Here is a 25,532-nt window from a genome sequence, read left to right on the forward strand (position 1 = left end):
CCAACAAGTCTCTGCTCACCAAAACTTCCATGTCTTACTCTACTGTCCTCACTCCCTCCAACTTGGTAGGACCAATATGTTAACAGTGGCCTATCTTTATGAAGCTGAGCTTCATGCAGCTAACAATCAGAAAGTCATTTAAGTATTCAGTGTTCAAGAATCATTTTCCACCAGCTTCACAGAAAGAGAAAGAAATCATACTGATAATGAAGTAAATGAGCTTTCATCTGTGTGGTATGTATTAAATGTTTGAATTTATATACTTTTCTGTGTCAAACTGTAACAGTAATACAATGTGGGATAAGGAAAAGAAAAAGTGACTTCTGCATGCTCAATCTCTCAACAAGCGGTTTGTGTAGCATAGATAAGATAATGGCTATTTGTTGTATAGCATTAAATAATTCAGCAATTTTCAAGCCTTTCATATGCCATGACTTTGCTAAGAGCTCTGTGTAAGAGCCCTTTTGGTAACTGCATCAATGTACTCAGTGTTGTAAAGTGCATCCATGGTAATGCCAAAAGCTTTTAAATTTTTTTTTTTTGTAAAGCTTAAGTATTCAATCTACTACTACATTCAGACAGTAGCCAACTGAGACTTATTCAGTCAAGAGGTATTTCAGTAATGCTTTATGTGCATGTGTATAAAATGATGTGACTGGTATAACATTAACGCTAGACATAACATTCCATGATAATAGACATCAAACTTATTTACATAATTTATTGGAGGAAGGGAAACTGGGGGTCTCACAAATGCTAAGCATATGGTCTGCTGCTAAGTATGCTACCAGCCATATCATTTTTGTATTATTAATAGACATGGAAATGGTAATGTTCATCCCTTTATTTAGAAATTATCAAACTTGTTTTTGAGTGCTATGAATCTAACTAGGAAACCAACTCTATACAAGTTGAATCCATATATACGTGCCACGCCTTCTTCCATTTTCACTATGCTGCATCTGTGCCTCTTTGGAGTTTAGTATTTATTAATGGTCTTCATTTTACTATAAATATTTGAGAATTTCAAGCACATAACACATAATATGTTCAAATTTATGTTCAAAACATTCACAGACAAAACCTAAATACAGTTAACAATAAGTTTAATAGTACTTCAGTTTTGGAAAGTTTTCTATATTATAAAATAATAAGGAAAGACTCCAAAGTTGATCTTAGGCCCATGTCACTGGTTTCTTATTAGTTAAATCTTTTTAAAGCTTATTTATAACATCCAAGTTACAGCATACACACAAAAAAGAATGTACAAAGCCAGAATTCAAAATTATAACATCTAGATATGTATTTTAAAAGCACATGTAAGATCTGATATTAGATAAACAGAACTTTATATTTTAAATGACTAAATATACTCTCCAAATCTTTATTTTTACCTCCTATCAGACATATAGGATAAAGTAAACTATAATGTTTCTATTAATTTCTATAGTTTAGAAAGAAACACACATACTAATGAATAACTTATTTTAAGGAATATTAGGCATTTTAAAGCATGAATACATTACCTTTGAACCAGTTAAATTTTTTGAACAATACTCAAGGATTAGTAAATAGAAGTTAAATTTATCCTCACGTATGTTTCTGAGTCCCTTACCATAAATGCCAGAAAAATGTGATCATATTACATTATATACTAGATATAGAGCTTTCATACTGCAACTTAATTATGATGGTAACTTGGTGTTTTAAGATGTTGTAACCTGAATTTCTTCAGGCTTCATGCATATGTTCCTTTTACAGTTACTTTTATAATTCTGAGAAACAATAATTCAGGTTTAGTAAACACTATAGTGATATCTAAGCTTGAAAATATACCCAAATTGTTTAATTAAACTACACTTTCCAGTTTGGCAAGTTGAATTGCCAGTTACTAGAGGGGTGCTGCTGCAATGCTAGCTACAATGCTAAGCTAAGACCTGGAGGGTCTCAGCTCAAAGCTAGCCTAGGAAGAGTCTTCAACACTCCATCTCCAAAACAGCCAGCAAAATGCTGGATTGTGATATAAGTGGTAGAGTCCCAGCTGTGAGCAAGAAAGCTGATTAGAGTGACAGTGCCAAAGTTCAAGTCTCAGTCTTGGCACAGACACACACACACACACACACACACACACACACAACACACACACACACACACAGAGGGAAGAAGGGCGAGCAAATACAGTCACTATGTAAGATGTATGTGATGTATATTTTAATACATGATTAGTACATTTAGTACATGATTATGTATATAATGTAAACCAATATACATTATATAAAAGTTGAATTGTGTAATTTGAAGGTAGGGATGGGATTGGGAAAGATGGGGAGAACAATGAAAGGGTGACATTGATCAAGATTCACTGTATATATACCTGAGTTCTGGAATTGAAACTCCTTTTTACAACGACATAATAATAATCAATTTTTTTAAAAAGCAAGAAATATTAAGTTACTAGACTATCTTTTTTTTTTTTTTTTTTTTTTTTGCCACTTCTGGGGCTTGAACTGAAGGCTGGGTACTGTCCTTGAGCTTTCTCTAGGCTTAGTGCTCCACCACTTGAGCCACAGCACCATTTCTGGCTTTTACCTGTATATACGGTATTAGGGAATTGAACCCAGGGCTCTGTGCATGCTAGGCAAACACTAAGGCCTATCATTAGGCCATAATACCAGCCCACAAACCATCCTTTTTAATCTAGGAAAGAAAGAGAATAAAAGAGGCTATGCTTTGGTACTCCCAAGAACAATTAGTATTAAGACCCAAAACAAGTCCTGGTAGATTAGTAATAAAAAAGGAATTTAATCTTACTCAAAGGGTAAATAAATGACAGCACTTAAGTTAGTATGCGAGCATTTGGTTAAGAAATCTATTAGAATAAAGCTATAGCCAAGCGGGTTATGCTTCAGCAGACGATGCTCTTGCTATGTTTTCTTGCCAATCACTAGTGTGTCTCTGCCAAATCAATGTCACATTTAATTTATTCAGATTCACATTTATTGCAAACAACCTTTGATCACTTACAATAATGAAAAATACACACTGAATTTTGTTGTTTAGACATACTTTCTTGAACTTTCCTCCCATATTTTTTTTCTTCAAAACATTTTTAATTGCAGGAAGTTGATCTCAATGATTCTTGCTATTTGAGGGGACAATTGTAAGGTTTGTTTATATTCTTTGTTGGCTAGGAATTTCTGGCATTGAGTTTTCTATCTCTGAACTTGAGCCAGATTAATTATTAAATCTTGAAATGTCACTAAAATGAACTAATCACAGAGCTCAAGTCATTAACAGTTTTGCAGGTGGTATTTCTTTAATAAAATGAACTACACAAATGAAAAAAGGTACCTCTGAGCATAATGACACATTTAATTGAAAAGTTAAACATGAATAAAAACTAATTGGAGTCATTTACCTTTAGTTCAATTTAATTGAGCTCCCCTGGTGGGAGACAAAGAAAACCTTGCTCCCTTTTGTGAGAAAAGGAAAGGCTGTAATACCTGCAAGAAAATGCAACATTGGGTTTCCACAGCTTTCTGGGCTTGACCTCTAAGAGTAGGAAAGGGAGGAGCATTGGAAGAAAGAGAAGGCTCCATCAGTGAGTGATTGCTAACTTTATAGAGATGCTATGTTATCAGCAGCTACAGGGAGAAAAGAACTCTCTCCTATCCCAAGAGGGAAAAAGAGGGGTTGGCAAACACATGAGACAAGAGAAGCTGCAGCTCTGGTTTTACAAAGCTTCCCATGGACAATCAAAAATGTGGTAGCCATTAAAGTGAGAGTTTATATAAGCCAAGGAACACCAAGGGCTGCTGGCTGTCTCCAGAAGCTGAGAGTGACACATTGATTCCCTCAGAGTGTCCAAAAGGAACCAACCTTGGGGATGCTTAGTCTAGATTTCAGAATTTTGCCTTTCATAACTATTTTCAGATATATAGCCCAGGAACCAATGAAGTTAGGGCTTACCAGCATAAAAGATGTTTATCAATGTCTTTAAATCTCTTCTCTGTTCCTGCAGAAGGAGGATTTCTAGGATTTTAATCTTCTTGTGAGGATGTAGCAATTTGAATAAACTATGGAGAATGTTATACACAGACCATAGATACCTGGAATAGGAAGATGCAGGTGGAGATCATGAGCAAGTCAGTTGATGTGAGGGACCAAAGCACTGATTTCAGACCCTTCTCTTGGCCTCTGAGTAGATGCAGCTACAGCCAGTCACTCAGAGGGACCAAGTAACTGCTGCAAGTGGAAGTCAGTAACAGAGAAAGTGCTCAAAGATAGAAAGCTCAAGAACCAGAAGCAACAGCAGGGCAAAACAGCCCAGACTAGTATTTAAAGGTACTTCCCATAGTATGAACCCTAAGAAGCTGCAGCACTGGGATACCATAGAAGTAAGGAGAAGGAGGCCTTTTAGAAGATGACTGTCCTATATACCTACTTGATATAAGGTCTTGCTTTATGTCATGGTTGGCCAGGGCTTCAGGGGATACTTGTGCTTTCCCTTGTCTTTGGAAATAAGAACTGTACACCACTGCATTCAGCCATTGTGCATCTTTAGTCACTGGACTGATAGGTGCCTCAGCCACTGGTTGAGAAGGAGACTGGCGAACTTTTTTTTCTGGGCTGGTCTCGAAACCATGATCCCTGACTTTAAGTATCTAGCCTCTGGGGATTCTATTGTGTGGCCATATTTGGCTTATTAATAGACCTCACTTTTTCCTCAACAACTTTGAGTGGCAGAAGACAAATGCACCTATGTTTTGTTGGCCATAGGGGAATGGGTTTTTACATGTCCTTTCTCTATTTCTCTTTTCCACTGTCCCCCATTCTCAGGTCTGGAACAATGACTAGTACATAAGAAGAACTCTACATAGACATGGTGAATGAATGTATTTGGCTCTGTATGTGCACTTATTCACTGTTGAATGAGCAGATTAACTTTGTATGCTGCAGTGGTATTACAATTCTAAACTTAAGTCATTATTAAGCAAGGAATGATGTCTTACATAATCATTACTAAAAGAAATTCTGATTCTAAATAACCACCTTTTCTTCATAATGCTGAAAATACATTTAGATTCTGAAAACCGAGAAAAGATAGTCAGAGATTTATTTGTTCTCTTGGGAATTTATGCTAATTAATAACCAATGCGATAATGATAGTTTTGAAAATTAAAAAAAATTCTCTTTTTTTTGGTATATCCTCCACTTGTTTACCATGAGCTATTTGGCTTAGAACATAACACCAATCAAATACAAAGTTCCTAACTTTGGCAGAGGTTAAAATAAGAAAGTGGAATGCAACCCCTTTTCTTTTTAGATAGTGTTAAAATGATGGTTAGATTGTCTGCACAGTTCATGTTAAACAATTTGCCAATGCAACACATCTTCAACAACACATGTGTGACAGATCAGACTACATCATCCATAGCATGTGAGTGACTCAAACTTGAAAAATAGGTGACTGACATCTCTGAAGGCCTACTGGTGGTGTTTTTCCAAACCAGCAGGGAAGGTGTGGAAAGGTAGATGGGTAAGTGATTCCATCACTAAATGGGATGTCAGGCTCTATCGAGTATTCTGCAAATGCAAGTCAAGCATTTCCCTTTCTATTATGAGACTGGAGAAGGTATGTGTAAGAAGACTCCAGCATAGGGTAGGGCAGTGGCAAGGGTGGGAGAAGGTGGCCCTGTGGCTTCCTGGAAGTATGGCAATGGCTACAGCAGCATTAACGGTATTACCTGCAATGTGGCAAGCTCTGACAAACAACTGGGGCTACCTACAGGAACTATACTGGGAGGGGAGCAGAATTCTCTGAAGAGTAGTAGCTGATGAAACTAGTTGAAATGGTATTATGGAAGGAGGAGAGGTAAATGGGAGGAACCACAGTAGCATCTCTTCTCCTTAGAGAAACTGAATACTCTAGGATATTAATTAGTATTTCAGAATGAGGTCCAAAGTTCAGGCAATCAAGTGTAAGCTTGAGTATCACTGGAGCCAAGCTTCCTTTAGGAGTGGTGCCAAGAGAAAAAGAAAGGTTCAGAGATGTCCCAGATGTCCCACTGATGGAGTCAAGATGAGAGAGTCAGGTGACAAGTCTCATGAGATAGGGGAAGATATCAAAATGGTCAATGGTAAACAAGAACAAGGAGAAAGGAAAAAAAAAAGGCAAACAAGGAGCACATCAGGAAACCAATCTTTCAATATCACTGTGTATCTATTTTGTGCCACAAACTGTTCTAGATCCCACAAATACTACAGCAACCAAATCACAGTCCTAGCTCTCCTGAGGCTTAAATTCTTTTTTTTTTTTTTTTTTTTTTCCAGTCCTGGGCTTGAGCTCAGGGCCTGAGCACTGTCCTTGGATTTTCTCAAGGCTAGAGCTCTACCACTTGAGCCTCAGCACCACTTCTGGCTTTTTTCTATGTATGTGGTACTGAGGAATTGAACCCGGGTCTTCATGCATGCTAGGCAAGCACTTTAACCACTAGGCCAAACTCCCGGCCCCTGAGGCTTAAATTCTTATAGGAAGAGACAAAGTACAAACAGGCAAACTATAAACAGGTGACTACCTGCTGCTGCCATATACTCCTCATTTAACCGGCCTGATCTTTCGTCAGCTAAGAAACAGGAGATGTAAAATGGCAGGAGAGTATTTGAAAAAGGGCACACATTTTTACTCCTTTCAGAATGTTCATTTCCCCCTTCTCAAACTGTAAATTGCCTCTTCTTTTTCTACAAAATATTTTAAAAAAACGAAAGAGAAATTTCTATACTTTTAAATCTACAGTTAGTGGAGAAAAAGGTTGGAGGTGGCTCAAGCAGTAGAGTACCTACCTAATAAGTGGGAAACACTAGGTTCAAACCCATTGCTGCTCCCTGCCCCCAAATAAGGTAGATACAATACATCTACTGCTGTATGAGTTGCTTTTCACTCAGTATTTTCAGATATCTATTACTTCCATTGTACAGGGAATGTACTGTGCTCCCATGCCCAGTAGAAGAATGTTGAAAATGTTTCATATAATATTCCAACTAAAATGTTTACACACTTTCATTCATTACTTGGTATATTTTTCTAGGACTGGAATTCCTACATGAAAAGTTCTCATATATTAAAAAAAAACTATGAGAATATTTAAAACTAAATGAGAATTCTTATTTTCCTACAACTATATCAATACAAAATGAAGTCCTTGTCTGTTTTGCATTTTTTTTGTGGGTCATGGGGCTTTAACTCTGGGTGCTGTCCCTGAGGTCTTCACCTCTAGGCTCCCCCCCTACCCCTGAGCCACAGCCCCACATCCTGTTTTCTAGTGATCAATTGGAAATAAAGAGTCTCACAGTCTTTAGTGTCGGGGCTGGCTTTGAACTGCGATCCTCAGGTCTCAGCGTCCTGAGTAGCTAGGATTACAGGTATGAGACTGTAATTTAAATAAAATTTTAAAAATATTTTCATTATCTTTAAGTAGGTATATAAAAAGATGCCAAAGAAGTTTATGAATACAGTGTATCTTGATCAGTGATGCTTCTTTTAACCTTCTTCCAAACTTTCCCTTACTAATCCTGGTTTGTTTTTTTTTTTTTTTTTGGCTGGTCCTGGGGCTTGAAATCAGGGTCTGGGCGCTGTGTTTGTGTTCAAGGGTAGTGCTTTGTTTTGTTTTCTTTTGCCAGTCCTGGGCTTGAGCTCAGGGCCTGAGCACTGTCTTAGACTTCCTCAAGGCTAGAGTTCTACAACTTGAGCCTCAGCACCAGTTCTGACTTTTTTCTATATATGTGGTACCGAGGAATTGAACCCTGGTCTTCGTGTATGCTAGGCAAGCACTCTACCACTAGGCCAAACTCCTGGCCCTGAGGGTAGTGTTCTACTACTTGAGCCACAGTGCCACTTTTGGCTTTTTCTGAGTTGCTTATTGGAGATAAGAGTCTCATGGATTTTTCTGCCTGGGCTGGCTTCAAATTGTGATTCTCAGATCTCAGCATCCTGACATAGCTAAGATTACAGAAGTGAGCCACTGGTGCTTGGCTTATGCATTTTAATTTTAGGTTATGTATTTAACATTTTTGCTTTTTTTTTTGCCAGTCTTGGGGCTTGAACTCAGAACCTGATGACTGCCCTTAAGCTTTCTCAAGGCTAGGGCTCTACTAATTGAGCCTCAGCACCACTCTGGTCTTTTCTGTGTATGTAGTACTGAGGAATCAAACCCAGGTCTACGTGCATGCTAGGGAAGCACTCTACCACTAGGCCAAACTCCTGGCCCCCACATTTTTGCCTTTAAAAAAAAATTAATTTAGTTTACTGTTATTCTCTCCCACACTCTCCCTCCTGTCTCGCCCTCGAGTTGTATAATTAGTTCAGTTTCATCAGTGTCAAGTGGATTCCATTGCTGCTCTTTTTCTGGAGTTCTGTGCCTTCCCCCACATTGTTCCGAAGTTATACATGTGAATACTCTATGTATAAGTTAAAGACTACAGAATCATCAGAAAAAGGAAAAATAATTAAAAACTCTTTTTTTTCAAATCATAGTCTGTTTCAGTAAATATATCATTTTATACAAATATGAAAAGGCACATAGTTTAATAAAGCAGTTTTTTGTGCAATGCATCTTTTTTAAAAGAAATATTTTTATTTCTAATTATTTTTTTTTGCCAGTCCTGGGGCTTGAAAGCAGGGGAGCCTGGTTTCTACCACTTGAGCCATAGCACCACTTCTAGCCTTTTCTGTGTATGTGGCACTGAGGAATCAAACCCAGGGCTTCCTTCATATTAGGCAAGCACTCTACCACTAGGCCACACTCCCTGCCCAACGTAGTCATTTTGTTTTTGTTGCTGGTTATGGGGTTGAACTCTGGGCCTGGAACTGTTTCTGAGCTCTTTAGCTCAAGGCTAGAGATCTACCATTTGAGCCACAGTGCCTCTTCCTGTACAATGCCTTCTTTTTTTTTTTTGCCAGTCCTGGGCTTGAGCTCAGGGTCTGAGCACTGTCCTTGGACTTTCTCAAGGCTAGCACTCTACCACTTGAGCCTCAGCACCATTTCCGGCTTTAGTCTATGTATGTGGTACCAAGGAATCGAATCCGGGTCTTCGTGCATGCTAGGCAAGCACTTTAACCACTAGGCCAAACTCCCGGCCCCAAAATCTTTTTTTTTTTTTCTTTTTTTTTTTGCCAGTCCTGGGCTTGAGCTCAGGGCCCGAGCACTGTCCTTGGACTTCCTCAAGGGTAGGGCTCTACCACTTGAGCCTCAGCACTATTTCTGGCCTTTTTCTATGTAAGTGGTACCAAGGAATCGAACCCAGGTCTTTGTGCATGCTAGGCAAGCACTTTACCACTAGGCTAAACTCCCAGCCCTGTACAATGCCTTTTGATGACTGTCATCACTTTAACATCTTTACCCCTCTTTGACCTTCCTTTATTTTGTATTATATTTTTAATTATAGTTCCTCAATTCTGTCGTGTATATATAATGAAATCTTGCCTGCTTTCTTCCTCCTTCCTCGCTTCATTCTTCTACCCCTCCCTGCTTGGCCTGACTCTACACTCTTACAAGCACCCTTTCCTAGAACTTGTTTTGTTGGGCTTTGATTTAGTCTCCTTAATGCATTACAGTATTTGTGCTCTCCAGAAAGTCTATTTTACTCCAGTTAATTCATTTGCTATCACTTGCGTATCACCCAGAGTGTTTCCTTGTAGATTTATAGGCACATTCTAGTTACCCCAAATGAGGAAACCATGCAACCTATGTTTCTCTAGGTCTGGCTTATTGCACTTAATACACATTTTCTCAAGTCTATTTCCTTATGCTGACGGATAGTAGAATTCTAATGTGTATGTAGCACATTTTCTTGATTCATTCAGAGGGGCATCTGGAATCAGTACAGAATCCTGTGTTTTAAAGCTCCTTCTACTCTTCACCTTTGTTTTACCTTATCAGTTTGTCTAAGAGCTTTTATTTTAATTGTTAAAAAAAAAGGTCCACCAAAATTTCTTATACTGTCACATTTGTCAGTGTTTCTTATGGTATCTGGTCTTGCTATCATGCTCTTACACCTTTGTCCTGGGTGTTCTAATCCACCCTTCAATTTCCAGCCTAGATACATCATCCCCACATAGCAGCTTGGTTCTTCAGAGCACTTATTACACTTGTAATGATCTGTTTTCAGAACCGGTTACATGTGTCCTTTCTACAGAATGTCATCTGCATGTTTCCTCTAGCACAGAACAGGTATTCAAAAGTTATTTGTTAAAAAAAAAGGAAGTTTCTTTTTATTATCCCAACTAAGTTGGCCTGAAGTCCTGAGCTCCAGTGATCCTCCTGTTTCAGCTGAATGTGTATCATCATGTTCAGCTTGCCTCTTAAATTGAGGCCACAGTGATGCTTTCTTAGATCAATCAGAACAGTGTAGTAGCTTTTACCATATATTATCATCGATCTTACTACATGAAAATGTTTTGCCAATATACAAGTGAATTTTGTTAATAAGTATTGTGCTCATGTGATAATACACCTTAGTTAGAATTATTAAAAATTAAGTGATAATCCAGTATAAATCTAGTAGCAAAAATATCCACCTGGTGATAAAAACAGAAATCATTTTATAGAAAATATTATTAGTGAGGTTGTTTCCAAGAAACACAAATGAAATGTTTTTACGTTAAATTGCCAATCATCAATAACTTAGCAATCATCAATAATGCAATCAGTCTAACTTTGTAGGGGAGACGATTACTGAAATCTTATGCTTACTTGTCCTCACTAAATATACCTTCCTCCTATCTGCAGAAGAAAGTCTGCCAAAACAGATAATTATAGAAAGGCTAGAAATAGTTTGAAGGAAGATAGGATCTGCAATAAATACTTTTTTTTCCTTCTTACTAACTCACCTTATATCCAATTGTGTAACTCAGAAAATATTTAACTTCATTAGTACATACTAAGAACTTCACAGATTAAAGGTAACTAGATATCAATTTTTAAAGTTAAATATTTTTCATACTTTGTGAAAGTATGTATAATTTTAAAAGATATGGCAATAATTTTAAGAAAAATTATTTCTAAGCTAATGATATAATGTATATATAGAATTTATGTTATCCAGGATTTAAAAGTTAACTAAGATAAGCTATGCAATCAAAATAAATCAAAATAATCTGTAACAGATGTAAGAGTTATTTTTTCCCTCCCTCCCTCCATTCTTCCTTTCCTTCTTTTTTCTTTTTTGGTATTGAAGTGAATTCATTGCCTTTTGTTTCCTGGGTAGGTAACCTATTAGTTGAGATACATCCTCAACACATAAGTACTCATTTCTAAATGTTCAGTAAATAAGACTACCACAGTGAATACTTAGCCAGTAACAGTCTTATCTTTCAATTCCAATGATGTGTCTAAGTAATCTCAAGATCTGATGATTCTAATTTTTAAATTAATTTACCTATACAATTTAAAATAAGGATTTTATTCTATTAATTTTTTAGGACCACCTAATTAAATATTAAATTCAAGTTGTTGACCTTGAATCTAATGGTGTTTTTTTTTTTCTTTTTAAGATTACTGCTTGTAAAGTAAGAAATACAAGCACATGGCTTCAAACTGAAATGACAAAAAAAGATTTAGAATTTTCCAAACAACATTCCTGTCCCACATATTCAAATGCCTACTTATCCTCGCAGACCCAACCACTGCATTCTTCTGGAGATGCTCCTGGAATTATAAGTTATATTTGCTATCATAGATCATTACAAAATATACCCAATTTTTACTATGTGAGACTTTAAGGCAAGTAACATTAGTCTACTATGCAAAGGTATATATGCTATAATGGCCAAATTTAAGACACAGAAAGAGAGTTGACAGCGGTTAGTTAGGTGATGAGAGGGCTTATCATAATATGTGTCAGCGGGTATGCAATTTCGGTTCTACTGATACAAAGTTCTGATATCAAAATGGTTTCTACTAAAAAAGTGTAAAACATAAAAATGATGAAAATAATCAAGAAACAAGGTAAAGACAATTTAAATTAAAAACTATCTTAGAGCTGGTGGTGAATGTCTACTCATGTACGTGGGTAGTCTGCCTGTACACTACATGGGGCTACTAAGCATCACAAGTGTGGCAGGGACTGAGAAACTTAGTTCTATATTTTATTTAGATGTCATTAACTCAGTTGTGAAAGTCACATGGGGCTAGTATCTATTGGAACTGACAAATGATAGGTAATATTAGGATTATGAAGACAAATTTTGAGATGGAAGAGTTAAAACAATAGAAATGAAACTTAAAAACCATTATTATAGAGCACTATCATCTCCAAGAGAAAATTCTTTTGTAATCTTCCACTTGAACAGAAATCCTTAGAAATTGGAGAAAACATCTATTAAAAAAATGTAGGAGGGCTGGGAGTTTGGCCTAGTGGTAAAGTGCTTGCCTAGCATGCATAAAGACCTGGGTTCCATTCTTTGGTATCACATATATAGAAAAAGCCAGAAGTGGTGTTGTGGCTCAAGTGGTAGAGCTCTAGCCTTGAGAAAGTCCAAGGACAGTGCTCAGGCCCTGAGCTCAAGCATAGACAAAAAAAAAAAAAAAAAAAAGTAGGAATAGAAAAGCACAAGACAAATATAAACTAGCAGACAGCTAAGGCCAGCAAGAAAAGAAAGAATAAAATAATTTACATAATTTCCTTGTTTGATTAGTCCAGGAAACTGCTAGTTATACTATCAAAAGAGCAGGAAACCAAGACGGGTGGGGGGTGTGGGGGGGGGGAGGGAAATGGGTACCAAGACATGTGAAAGGGTATCAATGTATGTGAATTAATGCACCTTCTATCTGGCAAATACCATGTAACCCTTTTACTAATTTCAATAAAAAAAAGAGAGCAGGAAAGAACTTTATAAGTATTTGCTAAGTGAAATGAGGTGGATTTTACAGTTTCCTCTTCTTCATCATGTTCTTTTGTACCATCTGGTAGATTACTTTCTAGCAAGAAGAGACCATTGAGCAAGGATACTTAATTTTCCTTTAAAAACTTAATATACTTTTCTGATGATAAATATACCATTGATACAATGAACTCATAAGAAATATAAAAACTTAGAAAGGAAAACATTAATCAACTAACCAACTGAATGTTTCCTTCAATGTTTTTATACATACCTAGATTAACTCCTTAAAATATAAAAGCCAGCCAAGCACCAGTGGTGCATGCTTGTAATCCTACTCAAGAGGCTCCTATCTGAGGATCGAAGTCTCAAGTCAACCCAGGCAAAAAAAAAAAAAGTCTGTGAGACCTTTATCTCCAGTCAACTACTCAGAAAAATCTGGAAGTGGTGCTGTGGCTCAAGTGGTAGAGTAGTAGTCTTGAGTACAAGGAGGCTCAGCAACAGGTTAATGAATGGCTAGGCCCTGAGTTCAATGTGTTCAAGCCCTGGGACTTACAACAACAGAAAAAAAAAAAGCTAAGCTCATATAGCACATTTTATAATTTTACTTTAAAAAGATCCTTTTTAGTTTGGGAGCTTAGCTTAGTGGTAGACTGCTCACTTAACATGCTTGAAGCCCTGGAACCACACACACAGAAAAAGCCAGAAGTGGTGCTGTGGCTTAGGTGGCAGAGAGCTAGCCTTGAGCAAAAAATGTCCAAGGAAAGCCAGGTGCTGTGGCTCATGCCTGTAATCCTAGCTGCTCAGGAGGTTGAGATCTGAGGATCAAGGTTCCAAGCCGGCCTGCACACAAAAGGACCTCCAATTAACTGCTAGAAAAAGGGAAGTGGGGCTTGGCTCAAGGGTAGGGAGGTAGCCTTGAGCTGAAGAGCTCAAGGATAGTGCCCATATTGAGTTTAAGTCTCATGACCCCGCCCCTCCCACAAAAATAATAATTGCCCAAGGACAGTGCTCAGGCCCTTTTGAATTCAGGCCCCAGGACTGGCAAAAAAAAAAAAGTTCCTTTTTACATTGTTCATAAAGGTTAAACATATAAACATGACATTGAATCCTGGGAACAGGCAAAGCTAGTTGACTTAGATTCATAGTTACAGTTAAACCTCCATTACTAATTGTGATAACTTGTGTGAATTAAGGACTCCAGGGGTTAATTAACTAGCAGCATTTATCAATAAGAGATAATGTACTTAGATTTTACAACTGTGAACAAATTTACAAGCTTTACATTTCCCAATAAAAAATATAAAGTCCAAAAAATCTTTCCCATCAGTGGTTGTATTATTTTATTTTATTTTTGCCAGTCCTAGGCCTTGAACTCAGGGCCTGGGCACTGTCCTTGGGCTTTCTCTAGGCTAGAGCTCTACCACCTGAGCCACAGCACCATTTCTGGCTTTTTTCTATGTATATGGTACTGAGGAATCTTACCCAGGTCTTCATGCATGCTAGGCAAGCACTCTACCACTAGGCTAAACTCCCGGACCAGTGGTTGTATTATTCTTATCCTTAGTTATGAATTATGGGCTAGAAAAGAGGTTCAATATTAGTCATGTGTCCAGCATGCACGCAATCCTGGGTTCCATCCCCAGCACCGTAAAATAAATAAACAGATAAGAACCGTCTTACAATATAGGAGCTCAAATAAAATAGCAATTAACGTGTTAACTGTTTTCAGTTTAAGAAAACTAATATGCTAATATGAAAAGTATGTTAATACAAAAACTTTGCAAAATATGCTAAAATGAAAAGAAAGTAGAAAGATGGATTCAAATGGTTATAGCCTAAAAGTTAGCAGCTAAAAGATTAATGACATTCCTGTAAGTAGAATTGTTTTCACGGATCATACCTTCCTGACAAGGAATCTGAAGATAGGATTCCTGAGCATTCCAAACTGAATGGCCTTCAAAGCAAGAAATGTAAAATCTAATTGTAATGTGATAGTTTTGTGCATCCACTGGTTATGTTGTGGTACCCAGTTAATTATATATGTCTTGGGAAAGAAATCACTCAACTCCTGCATGAGATAAACTGCAGGTTTATCTGTAAGACAACCCAAGCTTCTCATAAACCTAGGCAAGTATTGGCTAACATTACAGGATTTCATTCCACTAAGATGATTTTGGCCACAAAAATTCCAAGCATATCAGATACACAAATACAATTTTAGTAATATTCCTAAGGAACATACCCATGGTGTGCCAACAGAGTCAAAGTGCTCTCAGTACAAAATAAGTGGGCCTGGGGAATGTACAAGCATTTGCTTGTTGAGCTCTGTCTTCTGAGGACAATTTTGGTTTTGACTAAGCTGACAGAGAATGAACGGACCTACATGGCCCATGGTACTGGGAGAGTGAAACAGTTTCAGAAAGGCAGCCAGAGTAAAGGTGTGCTCGTATATGAGCTGCTCCTGGCTCACTACTCATTGCTCTGGGCCCTTCCAAGAAGTTGTGTTATTGTGACTTAATGAATTGTGTGGGCATGCTGTAAATCCTTGAAAGGTCAGAAAGGGAACTTCCAAACCTTAACTCCAGTGCCTGCCTGGTCAAGGTTATCTGGCATATTAACCTGCCCACACTCCATGCTCTTTCCATTCCATGCCATGGTGTCAGGGAGAAAGCAAAGCACGTTCAGCAGAGCTGTGGCGAGGTCAATATGTGTTAGCAGCTGGCTGAGGACAGGAGGACTTGAGGCATCTCATATGGAGCTCCTGGGCACTTGCTTCTTTGCTCATTGAGAATGAGTAAATATCATCCTGACCTGGGAGCATGGAAGGTAGGAAAAACTGGGAGACAGCAAAGGAAGGGGTGACACTGTCCAAAAAGAAATATACCCATTGCCTGGTCTGTTGAACAGTAATCCCTCTGCATATCACATTTGTAATAACAATAAAATATTCAATAAAAACAAATAGCTGAGCATGGGTGGCTCACGCCTGTAATTCTAGCTACTCAGGGAGCTGAGATAAGAGGATTGCAGTTTGAAGTCAGCCCAGACAAAAAGGTCTGTGATACTTATCTCTACATGGTTCAAAAAGAATTGTACTGATTGTACCTGGTTCATATAACGGTAACCCCTCTGTATATCAACTATACAAAAACAGTTTTAGAAAAAGACTACAGATTCAGGAACTCAAATTATTGAAATGATTCATTTTTCCTTATAACTACAGTTCCCTAAAAATGTATTGCATATTCTATCTTAGTTTTCATAGAACTAGACAAGTCACTACCAAAGAAGGCACACAGAAAGGAGACAGGATACAACAATAATTTTACTTTTATATTAATTTTTAATAAAAGAGGAAAAACTCAAGTATAATCATAGTAGTGGTAAAATCAAATATTTACAAAAGTGCTCAACACTTTTGACAGGTATTCAGTGCAGCACTTCAGGTACTTTTAATTTGAAACAGCTGCCCAAAGACAGCTACAAGCCAGGCATAGTGTTCATGCCTATAATCCCAGCTAATTGGGAAGTGGGGATGAGCGGCAAGATTTTAGCTTGAGGCCAGCCCAGGCAAAAAAGTGAGAATTTATCTCAATCAATAGCTAGAGCTGAGAAACATAAAGAGGAAGAAGAATGAGGCATAGGGAGGGACAAAAATTGAGACCCTCTAAAAAATAACTAAAGCAAAGAGGCCCAGACAGGGCATGGTTGAAAGGGTAGAACACCTTCCTAGCCAGTGTGATAGCTTGAATCTAATCCCTGACCCCTGCCCCCCCCAAAAAAAGTTGGACGGGGACTGACACAAATCAACTGTTCAACAGTGGTCTTCTATTGTAGGTGGCAGTAATCCATATGTTCTTTATTTTTTTTTCCTTTTCTTGTTTTTCTTTTGGCCAGTCCTGGGGCTTGAATTCAGGGACTAAGCACCGACCTTGTGCTTTCCTCAAGGCTAGGGCTCTACCACTTGAGCCACAGCACTATTTCTGACTTTTCTATGTATGTGGCACTGAGGAATTGAACCCGTGTCCTCATGCATGCTAGGCAAGCACTCTACCACTAGGCCAAACTCCTGGCCCTATGTGTTCTGTTGTTGGGAGAGAAATTCTAATAGGTAAATAGAAATGGGATGCTACACAAACTCAGGATACAGCCTTAGAAGTAAAAGATCTGGTGTAAAATTTCAGATAGATCCAGTTTCTTAACAATGTTTTCTCCTTGCAACTTCAATGTATTGGACTGTTGTATAGAGGGAGAAAATTACATTACCACTTTAAGTATAATTTAACAGTGTGATGTCATACTTATCTAGGACAGGTTGGTATGTGTGAAAGAAGTGTACAGAAAAATTATGTTAGCTGTTAAGCATGCTATTAGGTGCTTGATGTCAAATAATTAAACCAATAATATATTTATCACCAGAACTTTAAAAAGAAATTCCATAAAACTAAGTCACACTGACTTAGTATTTATGCAAATTGCTAGGAAAAATCCTTTAGTGATTTGGCTTTTTCAAATGTGAAGAATCTTATTTTCACTTTAGTATGAATGTTACTTTCTATTAGGAACTCAACATTCTCTCTTTAAAAATCTATACTTGCTGGCCGGGAGTTTGGCCTAGTGGTTAAAGTGCTTGCCTAGCACGCACGAAGACCCAGGTTCGATTCCTTAGTACCACATACATAGAAAAAAGCCGGAAGTGGTGCTGAGGCTCAAGTGGTAGAGCTCTAGCCTTGAGAAAGACCAAGGACAGTGCTCAAGCCCTGAGCTCAAGCCCAGGACTGGCAAAATACCTACCATCCAATTTAATGAACTAAGCTCTACAGATAAGACCAAAGCCTTCAGTACATCTTTAGAATTCTTTTGCCCCAGAGGTAATTACTGTTTTAGGATTCTCGTTTATCATTTTCTTGCATGCTTTAAGACTTTTGTTCTACCCTTGCATATCCATAAGCAACAACGGTTCTTTGAATTTTGCATCCTTGTCTCCTAAGACTTTTGAAGAATGTTGGATTACCTTGTACATCTCAGTTGGCACAAATAATGGCAAAGAATGCATTTTTGGCATGCTGTTCACTGAATGGATACCATATATATAATGTATTATATACATACACATGTATCTGTATATATATATATGTATATATACAAATTCTTGGAGCTATAGTTTAGCTCATTTAAGTAACAGAAAATATAACCCTATAATTTAATGGCAAAACTAGTCTTCATTGTCAAACCCAATCAGCCAAATCTGACTTGCTCTGTCAGAGAAAGCCTCATTTAATTTTAAAATTCAAATAACTGTGTCCCCATGACAACTTTCTCACTTGTGAATTTAACATTTTAAGATAATAAATGGATAGCTAGCTAGCTAGACAGAGAATCTCTAAATCACAGAACCTGCCATAAGACTGTGTCCTGGGGGCCAGGAGTTTGGCCTAGTGGTTAAAGTGCTTGCCTAGCATGCATGAAAACCCGGGTTCGATTCCTTGGTACCACATACGTAGAAAAAAGCCGGGAAGTGGTGCTAAGGCTCAAGTGGTAGAGCTCTAGCTTTGAGAAAGTCCAAGGACAGTGCTCAGGCCCTGAGCTTAAGGCCAGGACTGGCAAAAAAAAAAAAAAAAAAAAAAAAAAAAAAAAGACTGTGTCCTGGATGAAAGAAAGTGTTGTCTTCTCCAATAATTTCTATTGAAGCTTTCTCTGCTTTACTTTCAGGTAAGATTCCCTTTGCAACCGTCTTTTTGGTATCCTGGAGATGTTTAAACCTCAAGGCAAGGAACCACAGCAAGATTTAGTATGGACAAGGTGGGGTGGTACAGCTCCTTTTAAAAAATGGGACAGATAATTTTGAAGGATGTCAGATGAGAACTGGCAGACCAGGAGTTCTCAAGTAGATCACATTTTAATGAAAGACTGTGTATGCAAAGAGAATATAGAAGCTGGCTTTTAAAAGCTATTTGCGTTTGCACATCTCATAAGAAGTCTGCAGACCCAGAAATACTAGTACCCAATTTGAAAGCTACCGAGGGGCAGCAGGGTTGGCCAACAAGCTTCCATTTTCCAAGGGTCTGTCAATACAGTCTGATTGGATACAACCTCACTTACTTGTTTATGTTCTGTCTACAGATGCTTTCAAATTCTAATGACAGAATTCAGAAGCTGCTACAGAGACCGGCTCGTAAAGCTTAAAATATTTACTACCTAGTGCTCTACTGAGAAACCTTCCAACCCCTCATCGATAGCATTTTATAAGATTCTAAACCTTTCACTAAATGTTTCATTTCTATTGTACTTTTCACACAAGAGCTTCTCATTTATTGAATTTTCCTTCTCTTGTATAGCATTATGTTCTTGTTTCTCTTACCTCTGAAGAGAGCAGTAAGGTTTTTAAGTAGTTTTATCCAAGTTGCCTTTTCCTGTTTACTTACTTGTGTGCATTTTCTTTCATTGTTAGATATTCTCCTCAGATGCTAAGTATTTCTAGGTATATCTGATTGGCAGGTCTGATACCATAGAGATCTGTGAACTCAGTTTCACTGTAATGGAACTGAGGATCTTCAGGCAGGGCTGCTCAGAGTTTGCAGAGAAATGTATTCTATTATCCTTCCTTAGTCACAAAGGATGTATAGAAAATAAACCTGAAGACTTCAGTTTCAGTTTGTACATGCTCACTTAATTATTTTCTAATTGTTACCCCTTTTTTCAAGTTTCTCAGGAAAACAGTACTGCACAGTCTGAATTGTTTTCTATTTCCTAGGAATAAACTTCCAGTTCTTCAACTGAATTGGAAAGTAGTTCACTGTTGCACATTATCACAAAGACAATTTAACAGCATCTCTTCCACCCCAGTGATATAATGATTATGTTTACTATATGGTTCGTGTTATAACTTAGCCAATTATCCCAATTCTGTCCTTTATAGCAAGTTTGTTTTTCCCATTTGGTATCACACTTTACATTTAGTTGTCATGTTTATTAGTATTTCTTAGTTGTTCATGACAATGACATGACAGATCTGGTGTATCATGAAATCTCAGCCAATTTAGGTTTTTCCAGGTTGTTTTTGTTATGATTAGATTTGAGTTATGCATTTTAGAAGAAAACCATAATGAATGATGTCTTCTTCTCAGTACCTCAAACAAGAAGGAACACTGTCAGATTTTGACCTACTTAGTAAAACTTCTAACTGCCACATTTGTCTACTAGAAAGATGCTTTCCACACCCCCGTTTTCAATGAATACATAATCTATAGGGAGATGGAGATCATAGAAACAATCTAGTACTCTAAAAATATAAAATGTTTTTAGTATGTGCTGATGTTTTCCTGAATCAATTATTATTGTCACATTAATAAGTGGAAATTTTCTAATTCTATTAATTCATCTACATTTATTGGATAGCATCTAATTGCTTCCTAAATGAATTTTCTGCCAGGTTATAGGTTTTAGCACCGGCTCAACTACTTTGAGAATTTCTTGTCATTGCCAGTGACTAGGCATTTTGGGGATGGTTTAAATGGGTTACTTTGGGGCTTTCTTCCCTTTGCCAGGTTAAGATTCTCTCAGTTTTCCTAAAGCTGTCACCATTTGTCCATCTGCTTTCCAAGTATCCAAAACAATGCTGCTGTTCTTTGTTTTTTTTTTTCTTTGTCTTTTTAATTGTCTCTGACCTTGTGGGGCTACAGCTTATAAGGTAAATCTCCTTACTGTCATCTTCATTGGAATTGAGAAAGCAAACTCATGTGCTAACCACCATCTTCACTTGAATGCCAATTATTCTCTCCCTGCTTTCAAACTCTGTATCAATGGTATAATGTATGCAATCTATAATTTGCTCTTTTCACTCTGCATCATGTTTCTGAGATTTATCCATATTGATACATGCATCTCTAGGTTATACGTCGCAATTTCTTTATCAGTTTCCATCACATTCTAAAAAAATATATTATGAAGTTTGGTATGGGGTTCTATTTTTCCTCAAGAACATACATCCAACTTTTGCAATTCTGAGTCAATAGGGAAGAAGTAAGATTATGTATGCAAAATGTCAGTCTTAAGACATTTCAATTTTGTAACTTATAAAATGAATTCATTAATTCTAAGCACAAAAAAACTCAACAAATGTCAGTTACTTAGAAATAACACAAAAATGAGTCTCAAAAGAATTCAGAAATAAGATTTTTTCACATTTCTTTCTGAATGTGAAACCCACAAGATCCACACGTTATTGGACAAAGCTAAGATATGAAGAGAGCAAATCAAAAGAATATGTTGCAGGGCTTGCGACATTTGACCACAGTGTAGACCGTCAAAGCAAAAGAGAAATGTCAATCAGAATAGGAAAGCAAGGAAAAAGAAAGAATGGAAGGAAGGAAAGAAGGGAGGGAGGGAGCAAACTAGAGGCAAATGTTGGTCATGCATAAAAACACTGTCCAGAGGAGCAGAAGTCTCATCAACACATAGAACTTTCTAGTCCGACAGACAAGGCTATTTCTTCTAGTGTGGAGAGAGATACTGAGAATTGTAGTCATTTTGTTTCAAAGATTTGTATTACTGTAGGTCAGTCTGCTTCTGTCTCTGGTGAGGAGTATGTGATAGTAGCAAGGGTAGGAAGCATTAATTCTACTTAACTCACATTCTAAAAGCATACAGACCAAGCAACCTCCTGATTTTTTTCCTTTGCCACTTTCATTGCTTACTATAAATCAATGTAATGGAATTTTGGCAACCCCTTCAAATCCATATGCAGTTTAGTTAGTGTGATATTGTTTACAGTCAAATCACATTGGACAAGGACAAGAAAGAGTGTTTACAGCCTCTCCCCAGATAGAATAACATGGTAAAGTAAACACAATCACGTGTGTCCTACCCATCTGCCCAACCTTCCCCTACATATAGGGTCACTATTTTCAACAGCGGCTTTTACTACTTTCTAATATTTCCTCTTCCTTTCTAGGGAGCATGAACATTTAAAGTGAAACAATAAAAATAAGTCAGAAAGAAGGAAAAGTGGTGTGTGTGTGTGTGTGTGTGTGTGTGTGTGTGTGTGTGTGTGTTGTGTATGCAATAGGAGGACTACAGAGGAGCATCGAGAATTTTGTAAAGGCCACATGGAAAAGCTTCTTTTGAATAATCAAAAATTAATAATGAGGCCTGAAATGCCAGATATTCCAGGAGCAAAGGAGGGATGATACAAACTTGAGACTACACTACGCAAAAGCTAGTAAGACCATATCTCAAAAATAAAATGTAACACAAAAGGGTTGAGGTATGGCTCAAGTACCAGAGCATTTTCTTACCATTGGTGAGGCTCAATCCCAGCAGTGTGCAAACAAATTCCCCCCACCCCCACAAAGTTATGGATGAAATAACATGGCTCTTGAGGTGGTAGAAATAAATGCACAGGTATGGTACCCAAGACATGATTATTGAAATCATTTTCATCTCATCAACCTGAATAGCAATATTTCAAGTTCTGGGATAGGGAAAGTACTTTTCCCGCTAAGAACAGTATCTTTTATTATGTCTGATGAGTAGAGTCAGGCTCCTATATCTTACTACTATAAACTCCAAAGAATATTCTGAATCTTGGTGCAATGAACACTTCCAAAAACACTTTTATTCCAAAGTTTATTGATCGTGAAGAGGGATTCAAGCCAAAGAAGCCAAGGAAGAACCAATATAGAAAGCTAGAAATGGGCCAAGAGATGGGTACATTCAGATTTTGGCCAAATGGGCTGATGGGGTCAGTGGGAGGTATGAAAGCAAGAAGAAATAAGTGTGACAATTGATGAGTTCTAGTCTCAACAAGTGGGAAGTTGAGTACTAGAGCCATTTATCTTGTGATCAGAGTTTGCAATAGTCAGGGAGTAGAAGTCCCAGATCACACAAGAGAGGATCTCCAGGTAGAAGGTATACAGGGCAGTATAGTAATGAACGTAGAGCCTCACATATATGAAATACACTTATTTCTTACACACATATATAACTCTCATGACATATTATAACTCTTCTTTTTATGTGTGTGCTTCATGGGGCTTGAATTCAGCCTGGGCGCTCTCCCTGAGCTCTTTAGCTCAAGGCTACCACCCTACCCTTGAGCCAAGCTCTACTTCCCATTTTCAATAGGTTAACTAGTCTCAGGTCCTTTTGTGCCTGGGCTGGCTTTGAACCTTGATCCTCAGATCTCATCCTCTTGAATAGCTAGGATTATAGGCATGAGCCACCGGCTTAACATACATATTGCAACTCTTTAAGATGTTGATTTAAAATCAAAAGTATGAAATAATCATATTTTTGCAACAAATATACACTACTATTATATGCTTTTATTCACTTTAACTTCTGATGCAGTAACTTTTTAAAGTTTTAAATAAAAATTCAACTCAATTATTATCTAGTATTACGTCATTTGATAATTACATATTTAAATTTTCTTTGGCTATTTGGTATGGTTAAATATATAAAATTAAGGTCAATGATTAGGTGAGACCAGGAGATTCAGTGTTTCTCTCAAACTTTCCAACCAGAGCATGTGTATCAGAAATTCCTGGGGCCAGGGAAAATCACCTGATACAAACTGCAGTGAGTCCAAGCTTTCTGGTGTATCATCCCCTTCCCTTTTTCTCCTCCTGTGTTTGTAGGAATTGACCAGAGCTTTTCACATGCTGGGTAATAAATGGTCTTAAAGCTAACATAATAGCCCAGCCCTTAAAAAAAATTTTTTTTTTAAAGCCGGGTACTGGTGGCTCACACTTGTATTCCTAAACTTCTCAGGAATCTGAGATCTGATGATTAAAGCCAGAGTAGGAAGAAAAGTCCATGAGACTCTTACCTCCAGAAGTGGAGGTGTGGCTCAAATGGTAAGAATGCTAACCCCGAGCAAAAAGGCTAAGTGACATCACCAGGCCCTGAGTTCACCAGGCCCAGTACTAGAATTACAAATCAAACAAACAAACATGCAGCCAAGCTGCCTAGCTAGATACAAACTTATGACACCCTGCTTCAGTTTCCTGAGTAGCTAGAAATACAGGTATGTGCTGCCAGGCATGGCTTAAAAAGTGCTTTTATATTGTTTTTATTACTGCACTAAAATTATAAGAATTTTGTTACATTCTATAAAATGTATATCTACGTTCTCATGCAATATTTTATTATTACTAAGCAATATTAATTAGTATATTGACATACTACTTTATTATAAAATATTTAAAGTTCATTTCTGTAGAGTGAGTGTAATACTTTGGAAAGATGTGCCATTAATTTTTGCTGAGGTTTCACACATCCTTGCAAGCTCAAACTCTCAGTTGTGAACCAGAGCACTATAAACACATGGTATTTAAAAACTTCCTGTGTACAGTCTTACCTCCATAGTAGGTGGAGTCTTTCTCATTTTTCTAATCCAAGCTAGAAAGAAAACAACAGTACTTAAATTCCATTTGTCAGTAATATACATGAATATTTTATTTAGTCATGGTAAAAAGTAACTTTTTGAGCAAGTGTACTGTTTGAAGTATTTGAGATATAATAGAAAATCAGACAGATAAATTTAATTTAGCATATTTATGACATACAGGTCAAAGCCCAATATAGTGAACTTCAAAGAAATGTCATAATTATATTATTCTGAAAATCTGAATTAGTAATTGTTCAGTTTTTCAAGGAACAGACTTTAAAAAGTTTTTATTAAGGAGCTTTTTCTCTGGCTGGAAAGCTGGTAAGAATCGTCAGGCCTCCGCTCTCATTCTAGGAGACAAGCTGCAAGGAGTGGAGCATATGGTGTTGAGTGCCAGTCCAGTACTATGCCATGTACCAGGTTTTATGGCAAAGGGAAGGCAACTCTCTAGGGAAGTTATCCAGATGGTTCTTCAGTCAGGTTTTCTAGGTTCAAATTTCAACTCTATTACTTACTAGCTAAGTAGCAAGTTGTATCATACCTCTACTTCCATCATTCTGCTGGTTAATTGGAGATAAAAGTGACAAATCTCAGTGCATACTCTCGTTTCTAACCTTAATCCTCAGATCTCAGCCTCCTGAGTAGCTAGGATTACAGGCTTGACCCACCAGTGGGCCAGCTTAAATAATTACTTTTAAACCTCAAAACATCTGAATCAGAACCTCTGTCCAGTAATAAATTACATAATTATCTTACTATTGCTACTTATATTTGTAAGGTAGATTCTGAATCAGTCCTCATTATAATATAACTATTTAGCAAGGTAACTGGACAGTTTATATCTTGAGATCCTGATAGGTCTTTGACCATGTTCATTTGCATTCTCATCAGTATGCAGGAGACTTTTGCTGAACTTTAGGACTCCTGTTGGAACATAACAAACTATAATGAATGTAAAAGTGAGCATGCAAATTAGGTTTCCCATTAATCACAAAGAGAGACTAGAAGAGGCAGACAGGAAAATACTTTCAGAAGTGTACATTTTTCAAATCTCCATAGACATAAAAAATGTCCAAAATACTTTTAGAAGAGCTGATAATAGTCTCTGGCAAATGAGATAACCGATGACCAGATTTAGTTAGGCAACTAGAATCAAAATTATGGAAAAGTTATTAGCAGCCTACATCTAAAATATTAGATTAAAAGTGTGTCATTTAATTCCCTCAGATAAAACTTCTTCTAGAAAATAATCCTTAG

The 25,532-nt window shown here is 37.3% G+C and overlaps 1 protein-coding gene across 1 annotated transcript in view; it reads right to left on the reverse strand.

Annotated features, from left to right (window-relative positions):
- The window catches only part of Ndufaf2 (NADH:ubiquinone oxidoreductase complex assembly factor 2), a 101,936-nt gene that overhangs the window by 8,983 nt on the left and 67,421 nt on the right, over nucleotides 1-25,532 (reverse strand). The window contains exon 3 of the mRNA XM_090331905.1: nucleotides 24,246-24,286. Coding sequence (XP_090188031.1) covers nucleotides 24,246-24,286 — 41 coding nt within the window. The remainder of the gene's footprint in view (nucleotides 1-24,245; nucleotides 24,287-25,532) is intronic.

This window comes from Megascapheus bottae, chromosome 4 (genome assembly GCF_031878675.1).
Source record: "Megascapheus bottae isolate mThoBot1 chromosome 4, mThoBot2.hap1, whole genome shotgun sequence".
Taxonomy (NCBI): domain Eukaryota; kingdom Metazoa; phylum Chordata; class Mammalia; order Rodentia; family Geomyidae; genus Megascapheus; species Megascapheus bottae.